The sequence below is a fragment of the Sesamum indicum genome, linkage group LG1 (assembly GCF_000512975.1).
Source record: "Sesamum indicum cultivar Zhongzhi No. 13 linkage group LG1, S_indicum_v1.0, whole genome shotgun sequence".
NCBI lineage: Eukaryota > Viridiplantae > Streptophyta > Magnoliopsida > Lamiales > Pedaliaceae > Sesamum > Sesamum indicum.
This window is the reverse complement of record NC_026145.1, coordinates 8,006,633-8,029,130: the sequence shown is the minus strand read 5'-3', so window position 1 is coordinate 8,029,130 and position 22,498 is coordinate 8,006,633. Positions and strand designations below refer to the sequence as shown.

Sequence of the window (22,498 nt, the reverse complement as noted above, 5' to 3'; positions counted from 1 at the left end):
TTTTACTATGTGATATTGCAAATGGACAAACTACTTTTCATATAAAAAAAGTAGTTAAATTGCATTATTTTAAAAAATACAAGGGATAAAATTCTATTTTTTTTTATAAGGAAGTAATTTATTCATTTGCAATATTATAGAAGAGTTGCTTGCATTTTTACATATATATATATATAATACAAATGTTGTTGTTTTTTTTTTTTTTAAATCATCTTAATTTGAGTTTTGATTTTCTATCTTTTTTTGGTATTCCCATGTTTAATATTGTCTTGTTTAATACATAACAAAAATTCACTGGGTGAATACGGTAACCTTCAAATTTATTGTCTATTGAAAAATAAAAATAATCTTGTTCAAATAATTTCGAAATTAACATATGATCCGTAATATGCACAATAATGATAAGCAATTTCTTGAATCTACAAACATACCCTTTGTTGGCTCTTTGGATTGACACTTTCTTCTCGCCCTCATGGATTGCTACCAGAGCTATCCACCCAAATTCACATGCCCTAAACCCCTAAAAATTTTGGTGATACTCCAGAAAGAATAAAGAGAGTTTTTTGGGAGAGGTTTAATATGAGAACACACATAGTATGAATTATATTTTGTTGTATCCATAGGAGCACCTATTTATAGGTGTGTACAAAAGGAGTCTTGATTCCACATAAATTTGGGAGACTACAAACACTGTATTTTGGGATACTACAAAACTCTACGAAATATGAATGTATGTATAATACTTATCATATGACATTTTTTTTCCCTTTTTCTTTTTTCCTATTTAAGTCCAATTCAATTAAAAATAAATTAATCGGACTTAGTGGACTAGACCTATCAAGGACCTGGGGGTAACTATCACGGTTCATGGGATGTATAAGATGGGCTAAAATCTTATAATAAGTGTGACGAATTTCAAGTTGGGAAAATTTACCCCATATTTATCCATTTCGATAGTTCCATTCAATCAAATATACACATACCTAACTTTTGATGATTAAAAATTGAAAATAACATCAAAAGTAACTAAAAGTAAACTTACAATCTTCTGTACAAATAAAGTTCTATCCACATGGTCAAGATTGAATTTTATAAATACGGAATATTTGTTTAAATCAAAATACATATATTTATATTAGTCTGCTTTTATAATAATATGAAGTGATTTTTTTTTCTTTTTTTTTGATAATTAAATGATTATAAATAGATATTAAATTTAATATCAATTACAAACATACAATCTCCGCAAAGAGAATCATCAAAAAGCCGTGCAATCAAGAAAGAATTTTTTTTATGCAAATTAAATTTGATCGAATTAAATTAGTCATAGAGTAAGTGTGATATATATTTACAATATAATTTATTATTTTTCTAAATTGTAAATTAGTTATACGATAGATAGATGTATCCATATTATTGATTTAGATTCCAAAAAACTCTGAATTAAAATTTCCTTTCAAGAATACGCAATTAAAATACACATCAAAAGATGGGCACAAGAATTAATTGCAATTGGCAAATATTATCTGGCAGTAAAAACTCCAAAGCTTCCTTCATAAATTGGAATGCTTTTGCCCATAACACTTGCCCACAAGGCCAATCGCCACCTATCTGTCATTGCAACTCCACCGCAACCCCCCTTGTGTGTGTGTGTGTTTATATATACGTGGGCTCTGCAAATTTCTTGAAAATATTGGTGTTTGCTCTCTGAATTCTTCTCAATTCCCGTTGTTTTGATTTTCTTGATGATTCAATGCTCGGGAGTTGGCCTTCCTTCGACCCTCACAACTTCAGCCAGTTCAAGCCCAATGATCCTGCCAATCCTTCGGTATGCACTCTGTTTTCTCCATCAAGGTTTCTGCTTTTGTGGATTTTTATGCGCCCATTTGGATTTTTGCAAGATTTCTTGCAGAATTCTGCTTTGTTGGTATGAGTTTTTGTTTTTGCTGTTGTTTTTCGTCTTCTGACTTGTGGGCTATGAATTTCGGGTCCCCTTTGGTATTAGGGCATGTGGGTTTGTTGATGTGTTCACAATGGCATGAAGTTGTGGTTTCTAGAAATGGGTATTCTTTTTATTTTCTTGGGTAAAGAGGCTGAAAATTTGTGTGTGTGAATTATTAATGAGTGAATAAAGTCTTGTTGAGGGTGATCTTGGCTTCCTTGTCTTGATTTATAGTCCTAGCTGATTGCACATTGCATATGCATGATTTTGGTTCAAATGCATTTGGTAATTGAGCAAAACATCATGGGTGGTTGGAACTCTGGCTGCACTTTTTGCTGTCTAGTTTGAACTAGTTGACAATGTTGTATGGTTCCGTGTCGTGAATTCCATGTGGTAGACGATCCAACCGGAATACATAACAGGTCTTTCTGTTTTGTGGGAAATGGCGGAACCGTCATTTGTCTGTTGTGTCAGGTATTGACAAGTGTAAATATATAACAGCTTGTTTTGGATATATGGGAGTTGAGAGAGTGTTGGTTGTTGAATGAAATTTCATTCGGTGACAATTGAACATGACACACTTGTTCGATAAGTTGAGAATTAGTGGTAAAAAGGATTTACATACTTCCGCTGGTGTTTCATGGGAATAGCTTTTAAGATAACTTCATTATGCTATTTTGTCAAATATAGCATATAGGAAAGATATCTTCCTTTTTCCCGGGATTAAATGCAGAAGACATGGTGCGCTGTATATGCATTCTTATTCCATCACCACATTTCTATGTCCTCGTGTTTGTTTGAGATATAGCTTTCCTTTTGGGCTGTGTGAACAACATCATTACCTCATATTATTACGTGGAGTTAACTATTCTGACATATCTGAATTAGAGGGCTTAGAAAGTGAAAGAATCACTGAAATCACTGGCAGACACTGGTCAAGATGCTCAAGAAATTCAACCTAAGAATTTAAAACTCCTCTAGCTTTGCTTAGTTGGAATGTCAATGCTCTGAAATTGGGTTTTCCTGCATCATTTTCTGCCAAATCTTAGCTTACACATTTTAGATGTTTATGCAGCTAACTTTCATGCATACCTCATACTGAAGTACACAGTCCTGATATCCAGGTTGAGCCTTAACTTTGATAGGTAGAATAATAAGTGAACGAAACGCAATTACATGGTGACCCACCAGTGAGGCTTCATTTGAAAGGAGTTCAGATATGCTAAATTCAACTAAATCTCACTTGAAGATAAATAGCAAACATTTGGTACAAAAGAGTTGCTAATTTTAAACGTTTTGCTTCTGGTTAGCTCGTGGACTTCATTGTCTGTTCTACATGAAGTGAAGTATTAGAGTTCTGGAGGAAATGAAACTTCACTGAATTAGCTTCAGAAGAACAATATTATTCCATAGAGGGAGAAAATGATTGCATATTTAATGATCATAGTTGAATTCGTACAGAATCCGATCATTTGAAGTTAAAGTTCAGAAGACAAAACTTGGATGTATTCCGGTCTCGTGAGAATGCGGGTTAACCTACATTTTCTTCTTGATTAAACTTGTTTGGATGCCGCAGTGTGTGTTCATGTTTTGCTGAACTTCTTCTTGTTAGTATATTTTATGCTTAAGCTTTTTATGATGGTTAGAGTTTGGGATTCTGCACCTTCGTGAAAAATTGAAACACAGTACAGATTTTTCTTGGCCACAGAGATTGCAGCTGCAACTCCCACTAAATTTTATCTAAATTGTTTCTTTCAATATTATTGAGTTTGTTATAGCAATGCTTTCACTTGTTTATTTCAGGAGCTAATAGATCTGCTGTTTTTGGCAATTTTTTCACTACCTTATTCTATTAGTTGCATGGATCATCTGTTTGTCTTGTGAATTTGTTAGAAATTTATTGTTTACTGTCTCATATTCTGCAAACCACCTTGCTTATTGTCTCCAGAAAATGACGCCTGTTACGTATCGGCCTACTCATGACCGCACCCTCCCACCACCTGATCAGGGTAATGTGAATGATTTCTGTTTCTTCATGTCATCTATGTAAATCTAATCTGCCGTTTCCTGATTTTATGTCGTGTATAAGATCTTTGTATGGTTTTTCCTCTGCTAGCTATTATTTGATGAATCACTCGGAGATCTTTCCTAGACTAGAAATATACTCTTCAGCACTGATATCTTTATTGTAATTAATAGCCATAACTTCTGGAAGAACTTATGTTTGATCTAAAAAAATAAAGACGAAGATAGTAGAAATATAAATATTCCGGAATAAAAACTACGTTGATAGTTTCGTGCACGACTGAATTGGGGCTAGCCCCTTTTCATTACACATCAGGCAAATGCATGCAACATCGAAAAACAAGAACCAATTGTGAATCCCTCAATATACGTTCAAATATTTCCTCATTAAGCTTTTATCTCATTTGTCACTTCTCAGTTATAGCTCCTGAAGCCAAAAACATTCTTTTGAGACACTTTTATCAACCGGCCGAAGAGAAGGTTAGCATTATTCATACTTCTATCCGGCATCTTTAGAATACTTGTCTCTCGAGAAGACGTCTGCCCGTTGCATTTACTGACTCATTTCTACTTGTACAGCTGAGAAGCAAGAGAGCCCCTTGTGATAATCCGTCACCAGAGAGGGCATCGAAGCTTCCCAGGCCGTCTGCTTCTGATAACTCCATCTGAGGTTTATAAAACTTGTGAATACTGTTCTCCATGTAGATGCTAGTATAGAGTATGTGTGTTTACTGAAAACTCATGGGCAAGGTTCGTTGGTACTCGTTTGTTGTGAACTTAAGGGGGTGTTTATTTTTAAGCACATATATAAATAAAAATTGGTAAATTGCGTTGTTAGCATCTTCCTCTGTGATGAATGGCGTTCGTTCTTAATTTGGATATAACTTATACTCTATATTTGCCTCTTGATATTTTTGTTGTTTTTGGTAATCTTGTTATGATACACGCTTCTATTCGGGTTGATTCTTTTGTTTCAAATAATTTTCGTACATGTGGCGTGCATATGTCATTTCGGTACTAGGTTCTTGTTTTCCCCTTTGCTGGGATCTGAATATGAATTTTGAATCCCGTCGACTGTTCTGGGTAGATTCTAGCAGAGATATGTTTTGCTTGTTTGTGACAATTTAGGATGGCTCAATTACTAAAGATGGACTATTTTATGTCGGATGGTCGTGTGCTCGGTTTCATTTTTGTCGATGTGAGGTTATATGGTCGTGTGTTCGATTCCATTTTTGTCGATGTGAGGTTATATGGTCGTGTGTTCGATGCCATTTTTGTCGATGTGAGGTTATATGGTCGTGTGTTCGATTCCATTTTTTTCGATGTGAGGCGTCGCAGCTTTCCTCACAATTCAGCAACAATAAGATACAATTACTTTTTAGAGTAAATTACAATCACTTTTTACGAGAGTTGATATAACTACAAATAATTTTTTGTTTGAGAAATTGTAAGTGATTCTCTGATTTTATGTCCGATTATCAACGAGACTATTCCATTAGCTTTCGTTAGGGTTTATTGAATTAATTAAAATGTCATTTTGTATTATAAATAAAATTTTATGAAATACTTTATAAACTAATATTTCCTATAAAATGTTTATTTTACCCATTTTCAATTATTTTTATATTGTTTTCTAATTTGTTTTTTCAATTTTGAAAAAGTTCCAACCACAATAAAATAATAATACCCACTTCAGCGTTTAGGGACAATACAATTATTTTTTATCTAAAAATAATATTTATAATTCTTCAAATAATAATAAAGTATTCATAATCATACCGAACTTTAAAAAAAAAAAACTATAATTTGTTTTATTTTTGTGTTGCATTGGTGATTCCTACCACACTTTTTACGTGCTATAAAATCAAGTGGTGCATTTTTTTAATTTTAATTTTAATTTTGATTATTAAACTGTATATGTATTTTAGACTCTTAAAGGTTTCATATCATAAAATTGAATTTGATATCATTATTAAATATAATTAATTGATACGAAATCAAACACCATATATATAATTAATTTCTTAAAATTAGTCAATTGGACTCTGTAACGTCACCAATTTGAACTTTAAAACTTTGAATCACAATTTTATTTAAATATTTAAATTATTTAATATTTAATCTTTTTGACACATCCATTCACATGTAGAAGGTACTGTTTTTTGTCAAATTTTATGAACAATATTTTTTTATTTTTTTATAAATAAATTATCTTAAAATTTGAACTCAAATTTTTTATTTGATTTATATTATTCAAACTTACTTTAATATTAAAAAAATATTTAATATTTAAAATTTCTAACATAAACTAGTCACCATGAACTACAGCATTCAAAGTACATAGTACACCATTAAGAAAAGGAAAAAGAAATGGGAAATATTTGTATAGAAAAGTGTAAAATTGCTGCAAAGTCAGCTTTGAAACAAACATTAAAATTATTAATTGCACTTATACCCCTCTAAAAGTATAAAATTATGTATTTTTTTAAAAAAATTTTAGAATTATATTTACTCTCTTTTTGAAAATTCACCATTTACATCTAATTTTATTTTGTTATGATTTGGATAAAAATAGCGGTATTAGCAAAAAATTACATAATTTTTTTTAATTTTACTCCACATCAACATCCTTATATAATAATTGTATACTTATAGGGAAAAAAATACAATAATGTTAACCTCACTCCATTTATATATATATATATATTATATTTATCCCTTTTTAAGGATATATATATACATGATATGTTACATAAGAGGAAAAATTAAGAATTTATGTAATTATTTTTACTAACGATAATCGAAATTCTAATAGAAAGGAGTCATGTGCAAACGGAGAATTTTCTATGGGGTGTTAGTGTAAATTTAAAATTTTTGTTTGAGAAAAATATAATTTTATATTTTTATAGGGGGGTTAAGTGTAATTAACCCAAACTAAAATTCAAATTTATAAATCTTATTATGGTCAAATAATAATAATGTAATAACGCCACGTGGCTCCCCAACATAAATCAAAATATTCAACCCCGTGCTGCACGAGCCTCTCAAACTTCCCATTTTTAACCGTCTGTCTGACCCAGCTGGTACAACCGCACGCGCCACCGCACGCGCCCACACACCCACACCCACGCCCGCCAAGAATTCATCACTATGGCTATGGCTAACTCGCTCTGCTACGCGGGCCCCTTTCCCGTTAAAACCCCTTCAAAACAATCCCCAGGGCAACTGCGCGGAGCGTGCGTCGTAAGGCGCTCGCTTCCCTATTTGAAATTCACCGCGAGGCCCGCGTCCTTCTCTCCGCCGGCTTTGGTGGTTGCCGCCGCCAGCACAGTGGAAGCCGAGCCGCAGGCAAAATCTCCGACTCCCCCGAAAGTTCTGCCTTTCCGCGTGGGCCACGGCTTCGATCTTCACCGGCTGGAGCCGGGGTATCCCCTCATCATCGGCGGTATTAATATTCCTCATGATCGAGGCTGCGAAGCTCACTCCGATGGTAATTGATGTCTCTGAATATTTACTTATACACATATATGGTCAAATTATTGTTATTATATGATTTTCTTGCTTCTCACTGCGATTTAATCTCCATTTCTGACATAATTTCGATTTGAATTTTATTTACTATGATAGTCCTTTCTTTCTTGCTTCCGATGTATTTCAAATTTCCGCCGTAATTTCTTTCTTTGTCGGAGTTCATTTTGTCCCTGTAATTTTCTATTGGACTTGGGAGGAAAATTTGAGAAAAACTATATTTAGAAAAAAAGAGAAGTGAAGTATAATATATTATTCAAAAAATTCTTATCCAAATTAAATCAGTATTGAAGAGTATATTTCTCCCAATTTCTTTTCTCCGTTATATCCAACAAACATAATCTAAGTAGAATTCCTGCAACTACTGAAGATTACATCAAAACCTGTATAGCTATGTGTTTGTCAGAAGTTTCATTGCAGTTCACTTTGTATTAGGCTTTTTTGCACTAAATCCCAACTAATATAACTTGTCTATTATATAGTTTGATGCCGAATTTATTTCAATTTTTTTGCCATATTCAATAATACAAAGCACTGGATGTAGCATGAATTTTTAACCATATTAAGGTTATATTTGGATGGAAGGATTTGAATTTGATGGAGAGCTGTATGAAAGGGAATTCAAATGACTTTGTATCAAAAGAATTTGAAATTTATCAAGAATGCAGAACATAGTTCAAAATAAGAAGCGTAGGATTTGAAATATCTTCTAGTATGAAATTATCAAGCAAATTCAAGGATTTGTTAAGAGGGATTTGAAATCCCTACCTTCAATCATGGCGTTTTCTTTGATGCATGCACATACCAGTAGCTGGTAAAGTTTTGTCGTTGAGAAAGATACGGTTATGTGATTTGTAGGCGATGTGTTGCTACACTGTGTGGTCGATGCAATACTGGGGGCACTAGGGCTTCCGGATATTGGGCAGATATTTCCGGACACGGATCCTAAATGGAAAGGCGCGGCATCTTCTGTTTTCATGAAGGAGGCGGTGAGTGTTCCGCTCGTTTCTTTATATACGTTAGTTGGGATGCCATTAGTCGATTTACCTTCAAGCTGCAATTATGCTTTCTGCATGTAATTCGTGGTTTTGCTGATTCTGCATATACTACTGTGTAGATCAAGATAATACTGTAGAAAGTTCATCTCTCTCCCTCTAAAAGGAGTTTGCACAGAATGTTCAATGTTTACTCGTCGTGAATATGTGATTCCTACATAAGTTTTTTCATTGAAGCTTCTGCTACAAACAAAAATCCTCGTTGATACAGTGGCAGTTGCCTTATGGCCTTGAAATGCTTAATTCTTAAAACATATGTTGATCAATATGAGTTAGGATTGGGTCTCTGGTTCAATGATGTATTCTGCTTACGTTATGCAAATTACATGTGTGAAGCAGCTCCTGGCTAACAACGATAGCCATCTCTTCACAGACTGTCATATGCAAACCATTTTCGACATATACTTGGAAACTAATCAATTCGTTACTTTCGGGTAAACGAGCATTGAACTGAAATTCACAGCAAAAGTGCAGTTGATAACGTTGAACAGGAAATGCCTATGTAATTATCCTGTCGTCATGTGTTTTGATCTATTGTAGTGATGTGGTACATTTTAGGTTAGGCTGATGCATGAGGCCGGTTACGAGCTTGGGAATTTGGATTCGACTCTGATACTCCAACGACCGAAGTTGAGCCCTCACAAGGAGGCCATCAGGGCCAACTTATGCGAGCTGCTTGGCGCCGATCCCTCGGTTGTGAACCTCAAGGCCAAAACTCATGAGAAGGTTGACAGTCTTGGTGAGAACAGGAGTATTGCAGCACACACAGTTGTTCTTCTTGTGAGGAAGTGATTTTCATGGCAAAAACAGAAAATGTGTTTGGACCATTACTGTCTGGATTATTACCAATCTGCTGAAATTTGGGCTAAATCCCTCTAAAATGCTTTTTCTTTTTAAATAATTCATGTTTCCATAATTTTCTGGCAAATAATTTTTTTTTTTTTGTTCTTTCTGGTAATTGGTGGGCATATTCTAACACCAAAGTGCGATTGACACGTGTCCCATTTTAAAATAAATAAAGGGTTTAATTATATTTTTTGTCCTATAATTATATTCATTTGGTACTTCGATCCCGTAACTTATTTGGATTGTAAAATAATCCGTCAACCTTTTGAATTTCATTGTTTTAGGGTGAAACTAATCGAAATGTACAAAGTAACCCGAAATTATTATACTTTCCCGCCAATATTGAAAATTTCGGGCAATTTTATTTTAGAATTGCGAAATTAAAAAAAAAATGTGAAGAGCTATTTTGTAAACCTAACAAGTTATAGAATTAAAATATTAAAAGAAATATAATTACATGACTAAAAATGTTAAATCATCAAAAGTTATAATTAAATTAATCTGTAACTGAAATTAAAAAGTAGGTTACTATAACATGCACATAAGTGTCAATCGGGTGATATCAATATCAAATAAGGTAAGTTACAATCAGGTTCCTGAATTCAACGTACCTATGAATATCCTCTTACTCTTTAAAGAAATATTAATGCCCTTAATATTTGATGAAATTATGTAATTTTTTGAATGAAATCTTATTGTCATTTAAAAAGAAAAACGAATGGTAAGAAAATTGGAAGAGGTGGATGGAAGAATTGTAAACAAGAATGCCAACTTAGTCCATAAAATATTTTGATTTTTTTTAAAAATAACTTTAGTTATAATTTATAGTTCATAAGGGTATTTTGGTCAGTTCATCATAAACAATAGATAAAAACATAACAAACACTAACAAATTGGGCTAATTATTAAACGACCGTTAAATTTAAGGGGTGTTGATAATTTTTGAAATAACGAAAGATATTTATAATTATGTCAAATTTTAAAAAAAAATATTATAATTTACTTTATAAAAAATATCAACGTGGAATAGAAGATTATTTAATCTGTATTATTATAAAAGAAAATCTTTTAGCGTACTAATTTATGCATATCCAGATTTACCCTTCATTTAATTTATTCCTTTTAAAAAATATTGGTCAATTTAGTAATTTTATAATTATATATATTTTTTTCTTAATTAACTACCCACTACTTAATATTTCTCTCTCACCTTACTTCTTCACATTTATTATAATTTATAGTTATAATTTATTCTTTTCATATTTTTTTTCTATCATTTCACACAATTTTTTTTGGTATGCTCGCGGAAACCACGTACAATGATAACTAGTTTAAATATTAAAAAACTTTTATCGGATTTGCTCGTCAATGATTTTGTGGGTATTATTAAAATCTTTGCAATAGTTTTTTTTTTTTTTTTTTTGGTGGGAATAAATTGCAAGAATGTTGTAAGTTAGTCCATAGTGAAACTTGTTTTTTGTTAAAAGAAAAATTGAAAGTGAAAAAAAGTTTGAGTTAGAATGTTAAAGAAAAACAATTTAATATTTAATCAATAAGTTGTAAAAGTTGATAAGAGCTGCTCGATTTTTAGCTTAAATAAATATAATCTTACCAAATTATGTCTGAGTGAACCAAACCAATCACATAACAAATGTGATACACTTATAATTTGATTAATCACTTTACTGAAACTATACACTAATTAAAAAATATATTACGCTAGCTATATATAATCGATTTATGACTCACCAATTCCAATCTTTGTTACAATTTCTCCTTAATTTAAATAATTTAAAAGTAAAAATTATAAAATAAAGTTTATTTTCAAAGCTCATAAATATTTAATTTAAATAATTGCAATGGGTCATGAGTTGACTTTTGGGTTGGAAAGTCATAAATATTCTTCTAATTAATAATGGATATGGATGCCAGCAAACATCTCTTTTTTCTTCTCTTCTTGACAGCAGATACACATAACCTCGGATGTACGCTGCCAACCTAACCGTGTCTGCCTATCTTTTTTTAGTTGGAAATCCTAATTATATTATTATCTTAATATATATACATATATTAGATAAATTATATTCTGTCGTTCGATATATGTTTGTTTTTATTGGTTATTGAATTCTTTTTTATATTAATTTACAATCTTAATTTTGTGAAATTTACACTTTGTCATATATGACCATCTGTCTGTTGATTAATTCTGTGGGAAAAACATCACATACTGTGCATATGTAAAAACTATAACATTAAATAACCCTTAAATATTATATATACACGACATGTGGTGGTTTTTCAATAAAAAATCTGGTTGAAAAACAGTTATAAATAGCAAAGTGCAAAATTTCGTAAAGTTAAGATGGTAAGTTGATTCAAAAAAACGTTTAGATGCCAAAAGTGTAAAAATGATCATAGTTCAGATGATAAAATATAATTAATCATTTTTTATCTTTATTTATTTATTTGAAATTTGAGTGAAAAATTACCATTATGTTTGATTTTGTTTTTAACTTGTTTTGGTGTGGTTTGTGGAGATAGAGAGAGAAAAAAAAAGATAAATAGGTGTTAGTTAGAGATAGTGTATATGTTTGGATTTGTTTTTGGAGATAATATAAAATAAGTATATTATGTTTGATATTGGTTAGTGGGAGACAAAAAGTACTGTTCATTGTCAAATCATGTCTCTTTTATATATATGTATGAATATATGTATGTATATAATTTATTTAATTGTGAGTGGATTAAAATAAATAGTATTTTCTAATTATTTTTGTATGGAAATGAAAAAATATAATTTATATAAATACACTTTTATAAATAATTAAATACACTCTAGTAATCCATTAATAATATTTTTGTTAGACATTCTATGCAAGGTGATAAATTTAAATATATTATTGAAATAATGTATTATATGAATTAACCGCAGAATTTTCTCATTATTCTAATGATGTAGAAAAATATTACATACAAAATATTAAATGGTTAAAATGAATATATTTATATTTAAAAATCAAATACAAACCTTTAACATGTAAATCAACCCTCCAATGCATCCTTCATTTTTTATAATTTTGAAGATTCATAAAATTCAGTATTAACTAATTAAAATTTATAACTACATATTGCAATGGTTCGAAAAATATATTTTGGACTAATACGGGTAGTGTTCAATTAAACTACGACAATCAGTTCATATCAGTCATTGAATGATAAAAGACGCACAAAATCATATTCCCGTTAACTTTGTAATTAATATATGACAACAAGTGACTGGTTCATATATTCTACAACAATACCACTATGAATTAAGGACCGTCACGTCACCATGGTGGAATTCCTTGTGGTCGCCATGAGCGTGCTGTACTGTCTCCCTCACTATGAAAATGGCCTCCACGGTCGGATTGCACGCCAAAGCGACGAATGTAATCTGTCCATGATCCAATCTCGCCAACTCCATAACCCATGTCTAGACTTCGACGTGGCGCTAATGAAATATTGCGCGCCAATCATGGGCCACCATCCCCACGAGCTACCTATTCCACTACATCCTAACTGACAATATGGGTATGCGTTTGGTTCGTTGCTGCAGTAGATCCCGAGATGATAATGGGGGCATCTTCGCCACCTCTCACAAAACTACGCGGTGCATTACTATTCTGGCTATGCCCCCCGTGACTATGCACCTCTGTTGGACCAAGCGGCAGTCTAATTGGGCCCCATATCTCGAGCATGTTGGGGTAATGAGGCTCTGGGTATTGGTAGTATCGTCTAGCCAACGGGTAGATCTACAACAGGTTCATATTGACAACCATGAATTGAAAAATAAATATTAATTTGAAAATGGCAGTTGTTAGGTTGCAATGATTGAATTAAAGTGATAGCATGTCATACTCGTGTTGTATGTGGTCGTAGCTCGTGGGGAAAATCCATACAAAATGTTTCAACGTCATAATAAATCCCTGGTATCTGAGTGATTTCGTGGAACTGACGAAAACGCTCCTTCAATTCATAAAATTTCTGACGGACCTGATCTAGTGTGTAATGATACCCAAAATGCCGTTGTAATGCATGAACCCACTGCGACATGTGTGCCTCCGCACGATGATCATCTCTCATGGGGACCCGGGTGTTGTCGTCAATGATCATCCACATTAAGCATTGCTCAACGTTTAATGTCCAATGCTCCTCATGTGAGCCAGCCCACTCCAAGTATTTGCGATATGCCATCCCTGCAAAATAGATACTTATATGATTGTGTAAAATAATGTTAACAAGAATAATTATGTAAGAAACGTCGTTGGTTTGGTTTATGCTCAGGTTTGCAACATCTAATCTAAGATAATAAAATGTAAAACATGTATACACCGAGCTGATACCATAATTAAATTCTTACGAACATTTAAATTATATGTTGAACACATTTAAAGGTAGTACACTGGGCCGAATGTAACGACCCTAACCAATTTTGACTCATAATCCTCATTTGGTACTTGTTACACACTAGTCAAAAGTTGCACATTAACATTACATCCGGATGTAATTACTTTATGTTTATCAATGCCTACGTTGGATTATAAGATGCCCGCATCTGCATTGCTATGTTGTCACGGAATATGCGTTGTGCTTCTAATTCAGTCACGGTAGGATGTCCTCTATGGTAAAATGCATCCATATCAGGAGGAATTTCATCTTCTGGTTCGTTGAAAATGATGTCATCATGACTGAACCTACGGATGAAGTTGTGAAGTGTACAACAAGCGATAACTAAATCCACTTGGTGTTGAAGAAGGTAGCTCGGCATCCGCCACTGCAATATTGGAAATTGCTTTTTCAGTACTCCAAAGCATCGCTCAATTATATTTCGCAAAACGAGAATGTGCATGGTTAAATAGGTCCTGTGGGGTACAGTATCGCCGACCATGGCCCCTATACTCGGCTAGGTGGTATCTAGTACCTCGGTAAGGTACAAGAAAATATTGGTAGTTTGTAAATCCAACATCCACTAGATAGTACTTGCCTACAGTATTTCATAAATCAACATCAAAATTGATAATATAAGAATTGCTAGTCCCCCTTTAATGGTGTATAATGGAATTTTGTTAACCAGTTTACTCACCATTTGGAGGTGCACTCCCTTCCCACCCAGCATACACATACGTAAAATTCATATTAAAGTCACAGATAGCCAAAATGTTCTGTGCTAGTCGCCCTTTACGAGATCGATATTGATTCTGATCTATTTGCGGAACCCATGCAGGGACTAATGTACCGTCCATCGCTCCGACACAATCCTATAATTTGTTGAAAAAAAATGTGAAAGTATGACTAGAGATTAGTTATATGGATGAATTGCCAAGTAAAGAGTTAACAATGCAAGGCGAACTCTAGTAGACCCATGATGATACAACTTATACCTTAAAGTATGGGTAGAAATTTGGATTCCTAGCCACCTTTGGATGAGTGTCTGTAAAATTGGGGCGAGTGATTAGTTCGGGTGCCATAGCGCACAAAGCGGAAAGCACCCGGTGGAATCTACGGTGAATAGTCTCAAGTGAGTGTTGGAATCGCTCCATATTGTCGCGTTGTCATTTATGCATGCCAACCGTTTGCATGAAGAGTGCAACCTCCTCAATGGAGCTCACTCTCGAGGTCTGACCATGAGGCAGCAATCCCTAGAAGTTAACGCATCAACTAATGCATAGAAGTATGCTTTTGTCATGCGAATATTGTCGTAAAACCTGCCAGTGTGTGGGGTTGTCATTATCTCGGCTACCCATCCTTCGCCTTGCAGTGCACTAGTGTTACGAGGTACAGTCTCTCTAAACAACTCCGGGCATATCAAATCTTTAAACGCATGAAACTCGTTAGGGATAGCAGATTTGTTGCTGCCTGGAGTCCCGAGTGTATCCGGGCTGTCACTGGAGGAATTTGTGTACTCAACAGCTCTATCACTCGCACTCGCCATGGTTTTGCAATTGAAATTTTAAAAAATAACGACAATATGGGATCTCGAGTTGAGAAAATAAGCATCAACAATCATAATAAACTGACGAATAATTTAAAGTAACAGAGTAGGGATGTTCAGCCCCATGACGATTGCAACAACACACCAATTAAGGACAACATGGCCGTCCGAGATGTCAACATACCAATTAAACACAAATACCTATTTAACCCATGATAGTCCGAGATGACAAGCATGAGTTACTTTTCCAATGAATACAACCAGCGCAATTTGTTCTCATCATCTAAACGGAGGAAGATCGTTCAAGTGCTATGACTATGAAAACACTCTAATGCTGTGGTGAAGATTATATCAGGCAGATCCTTAAACTTTGTCAACTCATCTCGCAATGCTCAATAGCCTCCGTAGCTTTCTGGCCGGTTCTGTCAATCTTTTCCTACAGTGACTCTTGCAACTTGTCCAGTGTCTCACACTTCTTGTTGTGCAATTCGCTCATCCCGCGCCTTGTCGGGCGCTTGCTACTAGATGGTGATGTAAAGCTTTGTGTCCCCTGAGTAGGAAAGTATCCACCAAGAGTCGGCATCGACTGTGTGTCGGAGAATGCTGTATCTTCATAGTCCTCCTGCGAACGGCGACTGCCTGAATTCTCACCTGTCATATGATGATCGTCCCCGATAGATACGGTCTGGGTTGCTCGGGTTGGTTGTGCGGAGGACCGTGCAATGCCTCCCGTTGCGGTGTTCCTTGCGAACATTTGGGTGCACAGGTCAAAGTGCGGTATTCCATGTTCAACTATTTTTTTATACTCGGAATTTTGCTACATTAGGCAGTTATTAGGCAATTTATGTACGTCGCAAACGTGGAATGTTTCTTTACTAGAGGTCAAACAAGATGTTAGGTGTGGTACACATTATATGTAAATTTAAGATAGAAAAAGTTAATACCCGATAAAACTCCTCCAAACGTCCAAACTCATCTGTAACAGTGTTCCGATCATAGTCCCACCCCCACCCAGTTCCCCTGTTCACAAGGTCATTCAACAAGCGCCATGCACGACCGCATCCTGTTCAGCTTACCCTTGAGTTGTTCCGGGGTAAACACAGAGTTTGGGCTGAATGCCGAATTCATCCTATCGGTTATACGAGCCCAGACAGAGGGTGAAAAATTTGATGACTGCAGGCAGTGGCTTACAAACTCTTTGTGCATAAATTCGATGAAAATTCGTTCCATATATTGGGTCCAATGAATTTTCTTTGCACGAGACGTATGCGAAGAACCTATGTCGTCCGACCGATGCATCTTTGCAACGAGGCGAAAAAAATTAATATTTTTTTAATTTTAATCATATCAATTCAAATTGTTATTCCTAACAATTTTTAGGTTGTAGAATCATATTAATTCAAATTTATTTTCTAATTCACGATATCAGAATTTATTTTATATGCTTATTTTTTTAAAATTCAATCATGATAAATCTATGTAAACAGTTTTAATATTTAATAAGAAAATAAAAAATAATACATAACAATTTTACTAGCCAAAATATATTAATATGAATCTTGAATTGATCTCACATAAATATGCTTTACTTAAATAATTTACCATATTTTGATAAAAAATCATCCTTCAGACATTGACTTTTAGCAATTCATTGAAAGAAGATACTTGTCCATTTTATAAATGTTTAAAACATCATATAAGATAATGTTAAGTATATGATATATATATATATATTCTTTTTAAAAGAAGTCCTTATAACCTAAAAAGATATGCGATAATATTTGCTTATATCATTTTACACAAATAATTTAAGAATTTAGTTTTAAAATAAATTTTCATTTATTATAAACTTTAAAAAATAATTTATAAGAATTTCTAAATATAATTAGGCACAATCTCTAAATTTTACTGGCTATGGAAAGTTAAATTGTTAAATTACCATTTAACAATTGGTCTCATATTTAAAATGAGGAGGTTAATGAGTGTCAGTAATTAATTAGCAAATAAGACTGAGCATGCCTTTTGTACTTATACTAAAAGAGATTGTCCCCTGCACGTGGGCCAGCCTTGTTGTCTATATTTCCGATCCTCCAAGTAAAATAAATAAAATTTACTTACTTTTCTCGATAACAAAAAAGAAATTCAAAAAGAAAAATTCCAATAACTAGATACATGTGTATATTATCTTTTCAAAAGTTGGTCTATATAAAAATTATAAATTAAAAATTTATAAAAAAACCATACAGGTAGGATGAAAAAGAATTCAAAATTGTAAAATAAATAATTGACTTAGTTCATACAAAACAAGGCCTAAATCAAGAATGCTTGTTTACTATAAAAGAAAAAACAACAGATGTACATGTAATGCGAACTTCCAAATCAGTTCTAGCAACCTCATTGTGTAAATACTCAAGGAAACCAAGTTCAAGATCTTCAATCACCAAATTAATCATTCCAAACAGATCTTCAATTTCCAGGTGGGTGAGATTAGAACACAAATCACCTATACATCAATGAGTGTCAATCATAGTGCCTAGGGGAGATGAATTACGAAAGGCCCTAAATGGATAAAGTATGGGTGATTCCTGGTGCTATAAACAACTGGAAAATAGAAAAGATGGAATGAAAAAAAGCTATCCTTCACCCCCTCTGTGGGGACCTAAAGCTGAGACTGAAATCCTGCTCAATAACATGCAAAACATTCATTCAGCACTACCTAAAGTGGGCCTTCTCTGAAATCCCCCGAAAAGCATCACAAAAGGAACTTCACTCCTCATATACAGTGCCAAGAATACAGTTCAAGTAATGAAACTATAAAAATGCTGACCTTATAATAATAGAACCTAAATCAAGGAGCCCAAATGAGGTATCAAAACTGTATAAAGGGCGTCGAAAGGAAGTCACAAAAAGCAATCAATTTACAAGAGACCACCAAAAGAGACATTGGATACACATATGTATGAATTAATCCAACATAAACAAAATCCACAAACCATTTGAAGGCAAAATGACATCATATTTACAACAAAAGCATGCTATATCAATTCTAAAACATAAACTCCTCTCCAACATAGACAAAGTCTAACCAAATTGCAGACAAAGCCGTATCGTAGAAGCAAATTACATCTCAATATTATGATACCCGATTGAATCCATACACAGACAACAAATATCCACAAAGCTAAAGTTCATATACATACCTTAATCACAAAAAGTAGTAAAGGACAATGTTAGATGGATGACAAAACTCCACCACCAACAAAAATCTCCAACGAAATAAGCGTGTAAACAACTACGACGCAATGCTTTACTCTAAGCAAAGTAACCAAATTGACTACTCGTACAATGTTTGCGAATGAGAGGAAAGAATGAAAGTGCAAAATTCATCTAAAGTTACATAAATATATAGAGGAAGGAGTACATTCTCCACCATTATTGTTTCACGGGCGAAACAGTGAAATATTTTGAAAGTATTAATGTTTTCATGTATGAATACAGTATACAAGCACTGTTGTATATGACAGTATGGTAAAAATTAATAAAAAAAGCTGATAATATGTCGGTAAAAAGTCAGAAACGAACCAAAAGAGCACATGCTCGGTTGCAACAATAATAATGGTGATACAGTTGATTCAATAATTCAGTTGAAGCCATTTCAATAAATTACAGAAAAAGAAAAAATGAAACCGTATTCACTCGAAAATACATAGAAAATCACCCAACCTTTGTGACATCACCATCAACTGCGAAGAAATCTGGCGGTGAAATGATCGGCATTTCGGTGAAAAAGCTCAATCTCGCCGTACAGTTGTCGAAACTCGATGGGTGAGGGTCCGTTGGCCTCGACGGAGGATGGGCAGGCGAATGGTGGATTCACGGGTGTAAGGCATTCAAACGGCTGCAAATCGACGCTTGAATGTACAGGGTGGTTCAATATACTACACATTGAAAAGATGGATGAAAATTGAATCGAAACATACCGGAACGTTCGTCTTGAGGAGGGGAGTTGACGGGTATACATCTCGGCCGGTGGGTCATCGAAACGGCGACGATGGAGTCGAAATCAGAGGTGGAGAGAAGATGTTCTTTTGCCGTAGGAAGTCGTTCTTTTGCCTGAATGTTCTGTAATTTAGTTGCAAAATTAGAGTGGGCCATATTTTCAAAATAAAGTAAAACAGTTTAAAACATGGCAGAAAACAGCAAGACAAAAAGATCCAAACATGTAAAATTTTTGGCCCATCTTTGAGATGGGCCAAAAACAAAAACAAACATAGTGTACAATTTTACCCGGCACCAAATTAGCTCTAAGCGCGTGTATCCACGCAAGCAAAATATTCTCCACTGATTCGCCGGAATGTGTAAAAAGTGGCAAAGTGCTAAAAGAGTAAAGATTGGGTGATCAAGTGTTAAAAGAAAAAAAGGGTTAAGAGTTTTCAAAGTGCAAAACCTCTCATACGTTGGGGTGTCTAGTGTTAGCCCTTTTAATAATTATCATAATAAGTATATCAAGTATTAACATTTTTTTCTATATTTTTTAATCAAAACATCTAACATATTAATTACCATCAATTACTATTAAAGTAAATGCATAAAATGTTAAAGCGTATAAAATCTTTTTTTTTTCTCGATAAATATAAATTTCATATATAAGTAAAAGAAGTACAATTGTACAATACAATCAAAATGCATAGGCCTGATTAGTACTAAGCCAAGGTATCCTCCATAATCTATACTGCTATCTTAGTAATAGAGAAAGATAAATCAACACTAAATATTCTGTCTAATCTCCTAAATAAAAATGCGGGCTATAGAAGTATGTGAGTGTTCTTCTTGTTGAAATCATCTCTTGTTACGTTCTTGCCATATGTGGTAGACAAATGATGCTAATAACGCCCGATATGCCGCATTGCTTTCCCCTCCATTTCTTCGACACTCACACAATGTCTACCTCTTAGTCACTGTTAGGCCATGTGAACTGTAAGTGCAGCCGAATGAAGTTGATGCATTGGCGTGAAAATCGACAATTGAAAAAAAGGTGAGAGTGTGTTTCAAGTTGTCTGTCAATGTAGAGAACACATGCCCCATCAAGGTGATTAAGGCATGGTTTGTCCAGCGTTGACAATCTCCCCAAGATTCCTAACCAAAGTATGAATGAGTTTCGAGGGATCTTGAAGGGTCCCAAGAGTAGTCAACACCAACCTACCTTGGGGCTTGGTGGATTAAATAGCTTAAAGCTGTAGCATTAGTGAACATCCCTTCATCCAACCTCCAAGTGATCCTATCGCTTCCACCATATATAGTGGTAAAGAGTGTAGAATCTCCAAGTAATCCACATTAGTGATTAACAGCTAGTTCCACTCTCCTGCTAAAATGACCTTGTGGAGCTTGTTCTCCAAATTAGTATGTGTAAGCTGCAGGCTGCAAGGGAAATGATGAATAAGAGGACCAAGTAGATGACAAAGGATCCTGCCATAGGAAAAATATTTCCCCATCTCCAATATGATACTCAACATGAGGTAGCAAAACCGTGTGTAATCGAAGTATTTTACGCCAACCCCAAGACCCCGTGCGAGTGCTAGCCATCCAAACCGACTTGTCCTGAAGTCTAAAGATGAATCTAAGACACCCAAATGGATGACTCCCGACCTTGGATAATATTCCATTAATGTCTACTCATAAGAGCATAATTGAGTACCATAACGTCTTGAACCTTGGCCCCTTTCATCATATGGTAAACAGACTTGTTTCCAAGCCAGTTTACGGTATCCATCTCCAGAAGAGCCCTTCCATATAAAGCTCGCAGCTTCTTCTCAACCTCACAAAGGACTCCTTTAGGCAAAATGAAAGCTATTGCCCAATAGACATTTAAAGCCATGAAGATCGATTTAATAAGTTGCATTGGCGCAGCAAAAGTGAGTTGAAACTCTCCCAACCTTGAAATGTTTATCTATCTTCATAAACAAGGGCTTGCAATCCAAAATGATAAGTCAAGAAGAAATCAGTGACAAACCCAAGTACCTCAACGGCAAGTAACTATCTTGGAACCCTAAAACATTAAGGAGACTATCACCATGAACATGGACTGATTTAGAGAGAATCAGTTGAGATCTCCCAGATTCGCGGGTAAATCAAATAATGAAGCAAACATCTCGAGTCCTCACTGAAATAGACGAATTGAGGACTCCTCTACCTTGCAAAAAAGAAAGAGATCATCAGTAAATAGCTGAAATAAGCCTAGTTCATGACAACGCCAATTTATTTAAAATTCGAGTCCTGCTCAATCAATTATTGTATGCTAAGTACCTCCATTACAGGACAAAAAGGTAAGGGGACATAGGATCCTCTTGATGAAGGTCCCAATCTCCCTTGAAGAAACTATCATTATGTTTGGATTAATGTTTTGAATGTTTTTGTTTAGGTGTTTTGGAGATAGAGAGAGAAAAATAGAGATAAGTAAGTATGTGTTTTGAGATAGATGGTATGTTTGGATTTGTGTTTTGATATGATATAAAATAAGTGGTGTAGGTTTGATGTTGGCATTTTGGGAAATAGGAGTTACTGTTCATTATCAAATCATGTCTTTTAATATATATATATATATATTTAGTAATATATATGTGTATGTATATAGTATTTTGTTTGTTAGTGAAATATAATATATATATTTATGCTAAGTAATTTTTTTGTATTGAGGAATTTATTTTTACATTTTAAATAATAATTATAATTTGAATGCATAATGAAATACATTATAGTATTGTCTCCAAAATGATTTTGTTAGATTTTATCTTTGTAATGAAAAAACATAATATATAAAATTTAAATAAAAAATTTAGAATTAAGTATGTATTATTGGTATATTGTCCTCAAATTTCAAATTTCTCAAATATTTCATTGAAATAGGAAAAATTATGAGTACAAAAGATTTAAATGGTCTAAGTTGAAAAAAATTGTAATCAAGAGTTAAATGCACTATATAACATGTTGAAAATACATTCATTAGACTTTTATATGTGAACTGATAAATTTTAATAGATAATTGAAGTAATAAAAATACGAATTAGGTATATAGTACTAATATATTGTCAGTAGTGTACCCAACTGCTACAATATTTTCGTTAGGTAGAAAAG

The 22,498-nt window shown here is 33.8% G+C and overlaps 2 protein-coding genes across 2 annotated transcripts; both read left to right on the top strand.

Moving 5' to 3' along the window:
- On the top strand, nucleotides 1,566-4,807 carry LOC105158292 (DET1- and DDB1-associated protein 1). Its single transcript, XM_011074995.2, has 4 exons — nucleotides 1,566-1,828; nucleotides 3,891-3,951; nucleotides 4,386-4,447; nucleotides 4,547-4,807. Exons 1-4 carry the CDS (start codon nucleotides 1,754-1,756, stop codon nucleotides 4,634-4,636), a joined length of 288 nt encoding a protein of 95 aa, XP_011073297.1. The 5' UTR covers nucleotides 1,566-1,753; the 3' UTR covers nucleotides 4,637-4,807.
- Nucleotides 6,989-9,466, top strand: LOC105158281 (2-C-methyl-D-erythritol 2,4-cyclodiphosphate synthase, chloroplastic-like). Its single transcript, XM_011074983.2, has 3 exons — nucleotides 6,989-7,457; nucleotides 8,354-8,484; nucleotides 9,109-9,466. Exons 1-3 carry the CDS (start codon nucleotides 7,118-7,120, stop codon nucleotides 9,340-9,342), a joined length of 705 nt encoding a protein of 234 aa, XP_011073285.1. The 5' UTR covers nucleotides 6,989-7,117; the 3' UTR covers nucleotides 9,343-9,466.

What these genes read in the sequence shown, in the direction of transcription:
- LOC105158292 (XM_011074995.2), top strand. Translation starts at nt 1,754, where the DNA reads ATGCTCGGGAGTTGGCCTTCCTTCGACCCTCACAACTTCAGCCAGTTC. An exon ending in CCTCCCACCACCTGATCAGG is followed by an intron (nt 3,952 to 4,385) that starts GTAATGTGAATG and finishes GTCACTTCTCAG; the next exon opens with TTATAGCTCCTGAAGCCAAA. An exon ending in ATCAACCGGCCGAAGAGAAG is followed by an intron (nt 4,448 to 4,546) that starts GTTAGCATTATT and finishes CTACTTGTACAG; the next exon opens with CTGAGAAGCAAGAGAGCCCC.
- LOC105158281 (XM_011074983.2), top strand. Translation starts at nt 7,118, where the DNA reads ATGGCTATGGCTAACTCGCTCTGCTACGCGGGCCCCTTTCCCGTTAAA. An exon ending in CTGCGAAGCTCACTCCGATG is followed by an intron (nt 7,458 to 8,353) that starts GTAATTGATGTC and finishes TGTGATTTGTAG; the next exon opens with GCGATGTGTTGCTACACTGT. An exon ending in CTGTTTTCATGAAGGAGGCG is followed by an intron (nt 8,485 to 9,108) that starts GTGAGTGTTCCG and finishes GGTACATTTTAG; the next exon opens with GTTAGGCTGATGCATGAGGC.